The following is a 15,071-nucleotide window of genomic DNA, read 5'->3' as shown; positions in this document are numbered from 1 at the left end:
AGGGCGGGAGGCACTGTTACCATTTTCATCCCACAGATGAGGAAACTTGCAGTTGATCTGCCCAAGGCCACACATCTATGGAGAAACTGCTCATCAGACAGCAACAGCTTTCATATAACTCTGGGGTTTATGTGCTGCCTTCAGACAGGACCACGTTTGACCCTCTCACCTGCCCAGGGAAATGGCTATTTTTAATTAGGAATGGGGGGACCGAAGCTCAAAAAGGTGAGGGACTCACCCAAAGCATCTCAGTTAGTGAGCCCAGGTCTCCAGCTCTGTCCGTAAGCTCAGGGTTCTTTTTTATAAAACTCCCTGGCCTCCCACCCTCTGCTCCCCAAAGTGGGGGAAAAACCCAGGGGTGTTCTATCACTAAGCTATGTTCCCAGTCCTTTTTTTTTTTTTTTTTGAGAAGTTGTTGAGGCTGGCCTCAAACTTGCCATCCTCCTGACTCAAACTCAAGTTGCTAGGATTACAGGTGTGTGGTTTGTGAGTTCCTTAAGACCAAAATTTAATGTCTACTAGATGATAATCTTTAAATATATCCCCAAACACCTTTGGCTATGAAAATTTGGAATTAGAAGGATGTTTACATAGAAAGGCTTTGGTTTTTAAGTTACATTTTTTAGTACCCTTTCAGATCAATAGAGTTGGAAAATGAGTCCATTTGTTCCTAAATCTGAGAAACAAAATTTATCAGGTCTTTTGTTTGGAAGTAAAATAGAATCTAATATTTCATTTTCTTTTTTTAAATTTATTTTTTAGTTTTCGGCAGACACAACATCTTTGTTTGTATGTGGTGCTGAGGATCGAACCCGGGCCGCACGCATGCCAAGAGTTTCATGTTCTATCTAAACCTATCTGACTGTTTTTGATATGGCTTGATTTTTTTGAAACAAGTCTTCGGTGACTTAGCTCAAACTTGCACTGAAAGCACAACTTCCCGACTTGCTGTGGGTGGCTGCTGGGATGTCATCACTGCACATCAGAAACAAGCTGCAGCTTTGCTGCTTTGCCCAAGGATCAGGCCCATCAGATGAGTGTCATGGGCTGCCTGAGGCTGAACAGCACAGGGCTCGGGAGGGTAGTCCCGGGAAGCTGGAGCTTCTCTGCTGCCGCTGTGCACAGCCTAGAAGACTCCTGCCAAGGAGGGCGGAGGCCACCTGGGAAGTGTCCTCTGAGCCCAGAGGGGAAAATCAGGGTTCACCAGGGCCCAGCGCCACCACAAAGGAGTGGGCTCTTCAGCAATTTGGTTTTAAGATCTTGTTCCAAGTTGTCATCTTTTAAAATGAGCACAACACGGGCTGGGCTTGCCTTTGCCAGTTTCAAAAAGGGCTTTCTGGTACACTGTACATTTAGGTCCATTTGGGAAAACAGGGGATGAGAAGTGGAGGCCCAGAGATTCTTGTGTTCTTTGGGGCCCGCTGCAAGGGGCAGGCCTTGGCCCTGCCTGCTGGCCCAGCATGTTCCAGGCTCCTGAAATGTGTGTGTGACAGTCAGCGTGGGCTACGCTTTATTAGTTTAATAGTTTTATTTTTATAGGGGAAAAAACCCATCACTGAGAAGTAGCTAAATTCCCTCAACTACACTCACGGAAAGCCGCAGAGCCTCAGAAGACCCGCAGGAAAGCCACTGCCACTCATCTCGGAGCAGCTTAATGAAATGGCAAACAGCACCCAGGAGGAAACGAACAATGTCACAGGCTGGAAACTGAAACCTGTAAATTCATGACAAATGTCACTGCATTTAAAGGGAGAGGAAAAAGACCCCACAGGATTTCTTTGTATGTTAAAGACTTTATTTTCAGACCTTTTAGAGGAATCAATTCCATTAAACAAACCTTTGCAAGTGGCACAGGAGCCACAGGGTCTTGGGGAGCCATGCTCTCAATTAGGAGCTGACCTGCTGAGTCGGGCCTCCTTCACAGATTACCTGGAAGTTTAGAGGCAGCTTTATAAGACAAACCTTTGAAAAAATCCAATCTTTTCCCCATTTTTTGCTAAAGACCTATTTTCAGGTTTTTTTTTTTTTTTTTTCTTTCTTTCTCTACTTAACACAAGCCAACATCCTTCTTAGAGAACTGACAGGTTTCTGAGATTGCAGGCAGGTCCTGATTTAGAGCCACACAGCCTCTGACCATGCAGGATGGATTGTCCATCAGGACAGACAATTGGACAGGCCAACACTTTCTGGAACCACACCTGGGGCTGCCCCCACTGTCTGCAGCCGTCATGGGTATGGGAAGAACACAGACAATCACGACTGTGAAAAAGAGGCTCTGTGACAACAGGCTCAGGGTCGTCTGAGAATGTGAATATCATCACAAGCCACAGTCTCATTTCAAAACTCGGCACAGTGACCAGAATGATTTCCATGAAAACAAAAGCTCATTTTCTTAACTTGTGGGCAAATGCATATGTAGCTAAAGGCCAGAGGTTTAAGTCTGACAGTTTTCATATGTCCAACCTGACTTTTGTCCCTGGAGTATATAAATAACTACTCTGGAGGCTGCTCTTCAAATGACAGTCACGAGTCTTATTTCACAAGTTATGCTGTTCAAATGAGTTGATATACTTTTGTCACTGTGTCTGAGCCAAACAGGTCACTTGCAGGCCTCATGCAGAATGCAGAAATTGGATAAATGATTTAAGCCTCAAAAACTGAAGTGACTTCTTGGGGACACACAAGAGATGACTGCTGCAGGGCTCGGTCAGCAGACATCTGGCCCCGGCTCTGAAAGCAGTTTCCAGTCTCTGCAGCCATAGGATGAGGGTGAAGCTCCTTGCCAGGGGACAGTGTAGGTCCATGGGCTTTGTTCAGCCTCTCTGCTGAATTTTCAAGAACTCCTGCTTCTCTGTCTTCTGCCAGGGAGCAGACGGCATCAAGGTGGACTGGTGCAGCCATTATTTGAGCATCTTTACCATATATGGTCCTTGTAATCTGTAGCCAATCTTTCTATAGTAATTCCTGGTGCCAACCCCTGCAGAAAAACCGAAGTAAACAGCGTGAAATCAGCACAACTTTAGTAACACTTGAAAGTCAGCAACTGTGTCCTCAGCCTCCCCTCCCACTCCATTCACAGACCAAACTACTCCAGGCAGACCTCGGTTTTAACAAGCTCGGAACATTTTTATTACACTGAATTCAAGCTGTATGCAAATAGAGAAACTGCTGCCCACAGAGCAGCCAGCCTTCTCCCTGACTGCTAACACATGCTGGGGTCTGGGGCTGCACGTGCGCGCTGGCAGCACTGCTTTAGGTGCTCTGGTAAATAAGGAGGGAGATGTGGTGTGTGAGGAAGCCTGAGGATGCCACAGTTTCCCGGAAGTGAAGAGAGGTGGGAAAATGGGGTCTCCATGTAGGAGACCACATAGGTGGCAATGGTGCGCCTGCTCACCTAGGCTGGTGTCAGAACTGCAAAGAGGAGAGAGGCGGTCATAAGAGAGTGGGCTGCTGGGATGCGCTGGTGCACGGAAATGTGGCTTGTGGGGAGGAAGTGGGTTCCCACACCAAGTGATTCCTGATTCTCCGTGGACACCAGCTGGGCGTCCTACAAGTTGACTCAACTCCAGTGCTGACATGCTGAGCACGGATCCCGTGGTTAAGAGCTCAGCTCCACAAGACTGCCCCCAGGCACAGACCTCCCTTGTGAATAGTGGGTCTAGCAGGTGAGTTCTGTTCAACCTGGCTACAAACTGGGGTTTCCACAACCCCATCTGATGAGAGGCTTTGCTATAATAGCTCAGAGAACTTGGGAAGCATTTACTTGATGTTTACTGGTTAAAGGATGTGACAAAGGATACAGAAGAACAGGTGGATGAGGTGCATGGGGCGAGGTCTGAAAGGGTCCTGGAGCTTCTGTCTCTGTGAAGTCAGCAGGTGCCACCTTCCCGGCACATGGATGTGTTTGTCCCAGTCTTGGGGATTTTATGGAGGCTTTGTCTTGTAGGCAGGATCAATTATTAACTCAATTTCCAGCCTCTCTCGCCTCCCCCTTGCTGAAGGTTCCAAGCTTTTAAGCCCAGTTTGATCTTTCTGGTGACCACCCATCAAGGAGCCCACTAAGAGCTGCCCCATTAGAACAACGGAAATTCCAAGGGCTTTAGAAGTTCTGCGTCAGGAGGGGGACAGAGGCCAGTTACAGGTTTCCTACTATGCCCGGGTATTTAAGGAACATTAACTGGTTTAAGCCAATACCACAGTCCCCGGAATTTGTTTTCCTTTAAAAGGGATCTGTATATGAGCCATGTTTGAGTAATACTACCTTAAACAGTGCTTCTAAAACAAAAACGGGACTGCACCTGAGAAGCTGAACTTGCAGGGCAGAGCTGGCTTCCACGCCGGGCACAGGGGCTTACGAGAAGGTGCTTGCTGACACGGACCCTGGTCTGAGACCCAGACCTGCCACTTTGGAGACGTGGTTACTCCCCTCCCTGAGCCTCCACCTCTTCCCTGGTGAGCTGGTACCTGTGTCTCTGGTGCTCTGAGGAGGAAACTGAGAGGAACCAGCCCTAGTCCAGAGCCAGTGAGCGCTGGCTGCTTGCTGTTATCCCAGAGTGCTCTGGGCACCACCTCCCGCCCCTGCGCCTTCCCCACTGTGCTCCAGTCGAGCTGGAGTTCAGTCTCCAACCCCCCTCTGCGCGAGCCAGGCTTTCTCCAGCTTCCAGTCTCTGCTCACGCTCTCCTCAGCTCCCTGTGGACCACGTTCCTGACACTGCTGCCCACCCCCGCCCCAGCCCACTGTGCCGCTAGAGCCAGTCTGTGGCTCTGGAGCACAGGTGCCCTCCCGTACCGGGCTGCAGGGATCTGCTCGTCACTGTGCTCCCAGCGATCAGTGTTGTGCCCAGTAAACATTTACCCAACAGATCAAATGGAAGGCAGAGGGTTTCGCAGGAAACCAGTCCCAGGTCAGCTTTCTCAAGTCTATCGGAATCTTGAATCCAAACAGTCCGTATTCAGGAGTCCGATTTCCCACCACATTTTGCTTTACACCAACTTCAAAATTTAAATTTCAGGAAAATTTGAAGAAAGGTAAAGAAAGTGGGCCTGAAGCCGACATGATGGAGGCAACAGAACGGCACCAGGGACAGCAGGGAACGGCCTTTCAGCCAAGATCACTCCGCTCCACCTGCACACTTCCACCTTCTGTGTCACCATCAGTGCTGCTCGCACGTGGCTGGGTGCAGACCAAGGGAGAGAATACGGACCGCGGTGGGCATGGGACAGCCCAGGCTCAGTGAATAATCGGGAAGACCCAGAGTCCCGGGACTGGCGCACCGTGCGTCCTCCTTTGCAGTATCTCCCAGGCACACCCTCCCCCCAGCAAGCACACTCTCCAGCGAAAAGAGAAATGCTGTGTCCCAACAGAAGACATGCGCCGACAAGAAGTGACCCTCCTCCATGGGAAGTAGAGGGGTCACCTGGTAGATTCACTCAGGGAACCTGAAGGAGTGACGGAAGAGGAGCTACTGCTCTATGCAATGAATATAGAACTAACTGTGGGTGAAAGAAACCAGACAACAAACACTCTGCTTGCTGGGCACGGTGGCACACACCTGTAATCCCAGCAGCTGGGGAGGCAGGAGGATCACAAGTTCAAAGCAAGCCTCAGCAAAAGCGAGGTGTTAAGCAACTCAGTGAGACCCTGTGTCTAAATAAAATACAAAATAGGGCTGGGGGTGGGCTCAGTGGTTGAGTGCCCCTAAATTCAATCCCTGGTACAAAACAAACAAACAAACAAACAAAAAACAACAAGCCACTTTGCACAAAGTTCAGACCCAGACAAAACTGATTTTATAGTGACAGAAGTCTCTCCAGAGAGTGGTCACATTTAAAAGTTGGCACAGGCTAGTTCAGGAGAGCCTTTCAAGGTGTTGACAACGTGATATTGACCTGAGTAGTGGTGACATGCACACATGGTATTGATCAAGCGGTCGATTTCAAATTTCACACTCATTCCATGTGTGTTACATTTCAATCAAGAATTCCTCTGGAGGGGGCACGCCCTCTTAATAGGCATTTCAGTCAATATGTTCGGAGAGCTCACTCTATCCAGAGAACTGGCAAAAAGAGGCAGGAAGGAGCAGATTGAGAGGTGGCACTTAAGACGCTGTCACCAGAACAGTGGTGGTGCGGTTCACAGTGCCCGAGTCATGGTGCTCCCATGTCTGGAATCCCACCAGCCAGAAACTGAAGTTGGGTGGTTCCAAGCTGACTTTAGTTTCTTCTAAATCATGAGAATTGCAAGTTCTATGCTTGACTAAGTACAAAAAGGATCAACGGAGCTACCTGATGGACTTCCATTGGAAAGGGGTCCCTGTAACTGCAGCTTAGAGAACAGAGGAGAAGCTCCTGGTGGGGAGGATTTTACTTTGACTTTGTTGAATGCAGAACTGCTGGTGCCTGGGCAAAACCCAGCACATGGTAGGCACAACACAAGCAATCAAGGACAGAAACAGGAAGGCCAGTTAGGAGGTGACCGTGATAATCCACGTGAGAGGGGACAGTGGCCCAGGCATTGTGACAGTGGTGAAAGGGAGCTGGAGTCAGAGAGACGTTTTAAAGGCACAGGTAAAAGAACTTGTGGATGCATGTAGGGGTCTAAGAGGACTCCAAGGGGTTTAGCCCAAGTAAAGGAAGCGGCTGGAGAGAGAGGAGTTGCCATCTGTTGAACTGGGAAGACTGGGAAGAAGAAGGGGAGGGAAACCAGGAGCTGGGTTTTGGTCATGGGACATGTGAAATGGCTGGAAGCCACCCAAGTGCAGATGCCAAGTACTGCGTGGCTCTGGAATCCTGCTTAGCTCTCAGTAACAGACACAGGGACCGACGGTCTCTTCTCCTGGACGCTCCCTTGGCAGTTCTGTAATTTCTGGTTGGGACAGCTGTCTTAACAGGGGACAAAGGGGATATGCAGAGGTGGCAGAGAGAACATGGAAGCAGTTTGGCTTTTTGACACTGTTGAACCCTGAATTAACCAATCCCAAAGCTGCTCTACCTGCAGGTTTGTCATGAAATAATGTTTTTCCATTTGGTAGAAGGCCTATTTTGTGGTGTTTTTTATTGTGATAAAATATACATAAAATTATCATTTTAACTACTTAAAAGTACAATCCAGTGGCATTACATACATTCACACTGCACAACCATGGCCACTCCCCAGTTCTGGAACTTTGTCATCCTAGAAACCTGAAACTGCATCCATGAAATAACCCCCCAGCCCTTGGCCATCACCATTCTACTTCCTGTCTCTTTGAATGACTCCAGGGGCGTAAGGAGTGGAATGGTGCAGTGCTCTCCCTTTGGTGACTGGCTTATTTCACTCAGCACAATGTCTTCAACATTCAATCATGTTGAGTTTAAACCAGGTTATTTTTCATCATCATAATGAAATAGCAGAGGCAGGCTAACTTTATAAAGAAAAGAGGTTTATTTTGCTCACTGTTTTAGAGGTTCGAGGGCACTAGCTCAGTTCTGGTGAGGACCTTCTTGGCTGTGTCACACTATGGTGGATGTCAGTGCAGAGGCAGAAGCTTATGTCAGAGCAGAGGCAGAAGCTTATGTCAGAATGGGCAATCTCATCACCAGACAAGGTGCCGGGGGAAAACTGGATGGGGCCCAGCTTGCTCTTTTTATAACAACTTTTTTCTCAAGATCTAACTTGGGGGTCCCCCTTCAGAACCACACTAATCCTTTCCAAAGGCAGAGCACCCAATGACCCGAGGCCTCTCCTCTCACAGGTTCCATGTTCCCACATCAACATCTTGGGGACCACACTTCCAACACAGGAGCCTTTGAGGGGCACATGTAAAACAGCCAAACCCTAGCAGTCATTTTGAGAAGAATCTTTTCTTTGTAACTGACATAAACTTGAGGACAGGAAAGGGAGGCTCAGGAGGGGAGGGAAACCAGGAGCTGGGTTTTGGTCATGGGCTAAGTCACGAGGTCACGAGGCTAAGTCACCAATAAAATAGAAATCGGCATCAAGGGTGAAAATTCTGACTGCACTATTTTCCAGTTTAGAATTGCTAAAGGCCTGTCCCAAGAAAAAGCTCCAATTCCTTAGTCTGAAACACGAGGTCTTTCATGGACCGACTTTTCAGCTTTGGTGCCTGCCAAAATGGACCTTCACTACATTTTAGTCCACTGCTAGAAAACCAGGCACAACGTCACAAAGCTGCTATCCCAGTGTGGCTGCTGCTCGTTCAGCGCTGCCCCGGCACACTCCACTTGTCCTCCGATCCCCACCGTGGACACTACCAGACAGCCCTAGACAACCCCCAGCCACCGTAAGCTCGGTTCTGTTGCCCAGTCACCTCGCCCTGCTCCACCTGCCTGTGCACCTCTCTTCACAGAAGGTCAGCTCTTCAGTCGATGGCTTCTATCATCAGACTTACTGCAGCGCCTGGCACACAACCAAGACGCGGGAACTGTCTGCAGACCCATTACATGCTAGTTATTTTTATGTTGTGGACACACAGAGAAACGTGCTCCTGGAGGACATATTAAAAAAGTCTCACCTTAGGTGCTAGGTCGTCGTGGGAAGGAGTCCATACCTAAGGCACAAAGGGTGGGGCTCCCTAACCTGACAAACTCCTACCTTGTTAGCCAAGAGACTTAAAAGCAGTTTTCTGATTTAGCACTATTATCTCTATCTAATAAAAACCACCCCAGGGCTGGGGACGCAGCTCAGTGGCAGAGCGCTTGCTGAGGATGTGTGAGGACCTGGTTCAATCCCCAGTGAAGCAAAAGAAAAAAACAAAACAAAACTGTACCCAAATCTTTCAGAAATCTCTCTGGCTTTTAATATTTTTATTCTAACTTCACAAAACAGATGCCATTTTTTCTGTGGATTTAAAAAAAAAAACTTATTCTGGAGTCTCAAACATACAAGAGTAGAGGACAAGAGTATACTGGGGCCCCTGCCTGCACCCAGCCTCAGCCCTGGCCACTGCATCCTAAGTGGTGTCACAGAACATATCTGAAGCTTCCTTTGGTCCTGATCAGCTCAGTCCCTGGAGATCTGTTTAATTTGGCTCTTTTAATCCGTCTTTTGTCAAATCAAGATGATATTTTCAGAATGAACATGTGCAGTTGGGCAGAGAGCCTTCCTTTCAGAACCATGCCACCCCTGTGCTGCCCACCACAGACAGCTGCCGAGACGAGGGGAGCAGTTCTTACCGCTAACACATGACCAGACAGCCCTGGACAACCCCAACCACCAAGAGGGCCCTGACTGCAGCATGTGGTTCCAAGAACTGCTTTACCGGGGCACATCCAAACACTTCTCTGTAACATCCAGCTGAGCCTCAAGGCTCCCTGGACCTCTGCTTTTGCCTAGGAAATGTTACGAACCCAGGGAGAGGCACCCAGGCCTTGCCATGGACGTTTCTCAAAGAAAAGTGCCTGCATCTGCCGAGCTCGTCTTTGTTTTCAGTAAACGCAGTGGCCTGAGATGAAAAGCCACCTTGGGGCCTCTGAGAAGCTGATGTGTTCTGGGGAGGAAGCTTGACCTCTAGCCACTCTGGGCCCTGACCTCTTCTCACCTAAACATCGAACCAAAAATAATCCCCACGTCTGTTTCTTTGTGCTGCTGGTGTGACACCAGCTTAGAAGGGAACATGCCATCACCTGGTGGGCGATGCCTCGCTCTGCTCCCATCTCCCCTCCGTGCTTTGGAGGCTCCTAGAAAGTCCTCCGTCACGGTAACTTTCCTTTTGTTAGTCAGCCAAGGAAAAGCAATTACCCTTCAGAGCTGACGTCAGCCAACCTCCTGGACTGACGTGCGCGGGCTGTCTCTGTCTCCCAGCCCTCAGCCTGGCTGCTGCCGCCTCCCCTGAGAAGAGGAACAGGCAGAGGGTGGTGGCCGCGCTCCACCCGTCCATGGCCTGCGTGGGATGCTACCACATCCTGGGCTGCGAATGAGCAGGAACCAACCGTGTGGTAGACCTCGGGGAGCCCTGCTGCAGAGCCTTCAGTTGTCACCAGAGCATTAAGGGTGGGACGAAGGCACAGTCCACACACTTGCTGTGGGAGAACAAGGAGACCTGGGGGTCCTGGAGGATAGGTGGTCCACCCTGTGCTGGGGGCTTCTTCCTGTTCTTAGGCAGGAGATACGTTTTTATCTTCACCGCTTTACCAGCTATGACGATGACAAAACAAGTGGAAAAAGAACACCCTGGAAGTGTCCAGAGTGATATTCTGAGATTTGGCTGTAGTAACCAGCCTCTCAGGTCACCTCTCTGACATCTGCCTCTGCCCAGGACTCACACCTCTTTTGGGAGAAGAGAATAAATGCTTTCGTGTGAACAGACTTTCCTGTATATAATGCAAATTAAGCTAATAAAACAGCTCCAGCAGTGTCCCCCAACCTGGACTGAATGCAGACCCAGGGAAGGAGTAAATTAAAGGCAGAGGACACGGCTTGCTGCTGGATGGGATGAAGCACTGCTTAGCTTGGGGAGGGTCCCTTCCCACTGCTGATCTGTGAGACTGGCTGCCAAGATCTGCTGGCCTCTCAGGAGCTCCAGCCTGAAGGAGACCAGAGGGGCAGAATCCCTTTTCTGAAATGAATGTCCTTGAGACTCAAGCCCCTCACAGGGAAAGAACACCTCTGCTTTCCGATTCCCTCTCCCTACAAGCAAGCACTCAGCTCAGGACACAGGCTTCCTGACTGTAAGAAAGGAAGAACAAAGGAAATCGGGAAAGATGCCTCCGCCAACAGCCTCAGGCCCCGCTGAGGAAGCAGGCTGTGGATTCCAGGTTGCTCAGAGCTTTTTAAGTGTGTGGGTGGGGGGTGAGGGGCGGAGGGTTCATGAAGCTTACAAAGGTGAACCAAAGGCAGAATGGAGTGAATCCAGTGTTTGCTCAAGTTCTGCTCTGATTCTGTTTTAGAAAGAAAATGTCAAGGAAGGGAGCGAGCAAACAACCAACGAATGGGTGGAAGTGGACTGCTCCTCTAAGTTACCACAGCTTTTATTATTAAGGGGATAAATTCAACACTAAAGTCTCAGAACACTGAAGGTGAACACTTTTCCTTCAAAAGAGAAAATAATCAAGAGTAGGAAATGAACCTAAATGCTACTAAGCTTGTGATTCTGACTCCATTTAAAAAAAAGGTGGGGGGCTGGGATTGTGGCTCAGTGGTACAGCGCTCGCCTCACATGTGCGAGACCCTGGGTTTGATCCTCAGCACCACATAAAAATAAATAAGTGAAATAAAAGTATTGTGTTGAACTACAACTAAAAAAAAAAAGAAAAGAAAAGAAAAAAGAACGTAATAGCTGAGTGACTGTAAGGTATAAAGCTAGGAGGGAAAGACAACCCTTCTGAGCACGTAAATGCGCACCAGGCACAGCAGAGTAGAGCAGGCACTCTACACATACCACCTTATTTAAAACCTAGAGAGGCTGGGATCCCCGTCCAGCAGGAGTGAGAACTTCAGTGCGCACTGCCAGGAAGCCGAAGAACTGCAGTTCAGGACCAGCCTTTGTGGCCTGCCCATCGGACCTCCCCCATGCTGCTCTCCAAGTGGAGTCTGCCACGGGTAAAGCACTCTCCTGGTGCAGTACGGGAAGCACTTCAGCTTGCCTTGATCACCTTAACTTTCTGTGTCTGTGTCTGGTTTTTCAATGTCCTTTGACAAATCACTAGAGAAACAGACAGTGACCTTACTTTGATTTCAATAACAGGGATCAGTAAGAAACAGAAGAATAAATCATAAGAAGGGTCAGATAACACACACAGGCAATAAGAAACCTTACCAACAGACGCGGCTTACAAACGACAACTGCTGGGAAGGGGCGTCCTTTCCAGGAACATGTGGATAAACTGAGGTAACCATTTTAAAAATCATAAGAACTACAATTTAGGTTTAGGGGGAATGTCTTTGTAACAAAGACGGTGAAATGATAGAAACTAGATACTAGAGAAAGGGCAGAAAAGCTGGAGGATTTAAGCTTATAGAAAAGATGACTTGGGCTTGACTGGGGAGACTAAATGGTTAGCGGGTTAACCAGCCCTCCAGCTGCTGACAATGAAAGTATGTGGGCAGAATTTACAATGTGCCCACTAAAAATCATCAAAGATTCAACATTTATTAATTATCAGGCTGAGAAAGGAGAGAATGTGAGCTTCCAGCAGGGAGTGGAGGCTCTTCTGCCTCAGCAGCTTTGCCAATCCAGGAAGGGCGGGGAGACCCATGCAGGCTGGATGGGGACAAGTGGCCTGGCCAGGAGTAATGTGGCCACCAGAGCAGAGAACCAACTGCAACACCATGCCCTGGGAGGCAGAGAGGCACTGAGGGGCAGAGTTGCTTTAGAGGCTCAAGAGGTGAAAGAACGGAGGTCTGAATTCTGAGCGGGGACAGACCAAGACCTTCCAGGTGTACTCTGAAGAGCTCCACTTGAAGCTGGGGAGGGACTGCTGTGGGGTCATCCCGATGACCCACAGAGACCAAAAGCCTTGGTCCTGGCCAAACAGCATGCTTAGGGGTGTAGTAAAGAAAGAAGAGTCCCTCCCTAGGGAGGACTAACACATCTAGGTCCCAAAGTATCCCTGCAGCAAATTCTCATGTAAAATGCTCAGAAAATTGTACAACAAGATGAGGTACTTTGAGATAAGACATGGCAAGAAACCACAGAGTGTGGACAACAGATAGAAACCGTTGGACACAGACTGCAAAAGGGCAGTGCTCGCTATGTTCATAGGAGGCTGAATTTAAGTACGTTAAAAACAATGAGACCATCAAACAAGACATGGCAGAGTTGGAAAAGACAGCCCAAACCAGGGAGTTTAAAGATAAGTAGGACAGAGGCACTGGCAGATCAGACATAGCTGAACCAGCACACGGAAGGTGAGTCTGGGCAGTCACGGCACAGCATGGAGAACACCACAGAGGGGAGGGGACGGGACATAGAGGACGGCACAGCTGGAGCCCCGGAAGAGTGGAGGAGAGGAGCCTGTGTGTTATGAACTAGAGGCTGAAAACTACCCAAAACTGCTTAAGAAGAAGAAGAAAAAAAAAAAAAAAATCAACCCACTGATTAAAGAAGGCTAAAGGCTCAAGAAGGGAGGTCCACACCTAGGCCACAGGGGGCTTAACCAGCGTGAACAAGGACAGTCTGAAATGAAAGTCATTGCAACATCCTGAGGAGTGTCCTCAAAGACAGGGCTTCGTAACTGTGACCTGCATTATTAAAAGCCAGAAAACAGGATATAGATTCAAGGTGTGAAATAAAAACAACTGTAATTCCAGAATTCCCTACAGAAAACTTCCTTTAAGAATGAAGCCAAATAATGACATTTTTATTCAATCAAAACGGGAATAATTTGCTACCAGCAGAATATGACTAAATTAGTACTTGTGGACTTTAGGAAAACTGTCACAGCCACACTCACACAAGGGGGAACTTGAGAGGCCACCTAATGGCCCATGAAAACATGAGGAGGCAGTCCTCACGGGCAAATTAGAACCGCAAAGGAACGCCCCTAATACTCACCAGACTGCTCTAGCTGAAGCCATACAGCCCCGGTGAGACAGAAACTGCTTGGCAGAACCTTCCAGCTGAACAATGTGCTCCCTAAACCCCAGCAATCCTATTTCTGGACACATATTCCACAGAAATGCATGTCTATATGTCCCAAATATATACACAAGAATATTCATAAGCTTAAACCAGGAACTACCCAAATATCCAATAAGAGTAGGACAAATTCTGGGACATGTGCATAACGGGATCCTCCATATCAGTGAAAATGAATGAACTAAGCATACAGAGGGACTCAGTTTTACAACGGCGCTGAGAAAACGTAGCAGAAATAAAAACTGCACTACAATGATTCTGCTTATCTAAAATTAAAAACTTTAACTACATATCTAAGGGATACATGATTACATAGTGAAAATAAAGGCAAAAGAAAATACCAAAGAAGTTAGAGGAGTCTGGAGGAAAGGAAGGCAAAAGGGGGGAGAATCATGATTGGAAGGGCCACAGGATGCTGCTGGGATGCCGGTTGCTCCAATTACTGGGCGTAAGGTCATCATTACAGTGGCCTGGTGGCCTAAACACAGGTGTGGCCAAACAATTCATCTGTTTAATGTTTATAGATTTTCCTGTCTTATGTAGTTTATAGGAAAACAATGAAAAAAAAAAAGGGCAAGATTAAGTAACTTCAGCTATGTGAGTCCTTGTTTAAATGGGAAATAAATCACTCTTTCATACCTATATAAAAACAAACAAAAGAGATTTGGGTTGTGATTCCAAATGGACAAAGAAGGAACACAGAATTGTAAATGTAATAACACAGGAAGAAATAACAAAGAAAGTTTGATCAAGTATTTACTGGAAACTGAGAAGTTTTACCTCCTGGAATTCCTCAAGAAAAGAAAAACTTGGGCCTCACAATTCAGACATTCTTGTGCTGACTCAGGAAAGGGAGTGAGACAGCAGGAGGTATGCTCCTGTTCTTGACAATTTCTTTGCTAGGACACCAGACCGCCCTTTATCACTAGTCAGGTGTTAGTGGACCAAATTCAAACTCAGCCCACATTATACTCCCACTGCCTAACTTGAAAAGAGAGAGAAAAAACGTGCTAAATCTATCCTTTGAAACGTAAATCTGATTTTTTATTAGACACAAAAGATTTAAATGATGATTCATGATTGTTTTATAAAAACAAATTATAGAAACTATTTTAATTACTTTTGATTCAATTAATCAACTATTTATTGAGTGATATATGCCTCGCAGCATTAATACAAGGAAATATATTCATTAGTTTCATTTATTTGCTATTGAATCGAGAGTTTATTACATCTCATTGATCTTCTGGAAGGACGGCAATATTTTATTGTTCAACAACGCACACTGATATAAAAGTTGGGGAAAGGTTTTGTTCTGAATGTTTAAAAATGAACCAATTAACTCAGAGACCCTAAATCTTTTTTTCTATTCTGTTAAAAAAAACCCCACAAACTTACAAGGATGATAAAGATTATCCACAGGAATCTTGGCTCTTCAAAGCTACTGGTTATGCAAGTCACCAACAGATCATTCTCTACCACCTTGGATATGTA

General features: G+C 47.4%; 1 protein-coding gene across 1 annotated transcript in view; it reads right to left on the bottom strand.

Moving 5' to 3' along the window:
* Positions 1 to 1,773: 1,773 nt before the first annotated feature.
* The window catches only part of Elp3 (elongator acetyltransferase complex subunit 3), a 78,385-nt gene continuing 65,087 nt past the window's right edge, over positions 1,774 to 15,071 (bottom strand). The window contains exon 15 of the mRNA XM_046442957.2: positions 1,774 to 2,977. Within this exon, the coding sequence (XP_046298913.1) occupies positions 2,901 to 2,977 (77 nt within the window). The 3' untranslated portion in view covers positions 1,774 to 2,900. The remainder of the gene's footprint in view (positions 2,978 to 15,071) is intronic.

This window comes from Marmota monax, unplaced genomic scaffold (genome assembly GCF_021218885.2).
Source record: "Marmota monax isolate L192 unplaced genomic scaffold, Marmota_monax_Labrador192_F-V1.1 WCK01_AAM20220418_F8-fsc00344, whole genome shotgun sequence".
Taxonomy (NCBI): domain Eukaryota; kingdom Metazoa; phylum Chordata; class Mammalia; order Rodentia; family Sciuridae; genus Marmota; species Marmota monax.
This window is presented reverse-complemented; position numbering and strand designations above follow the sequence as displayed.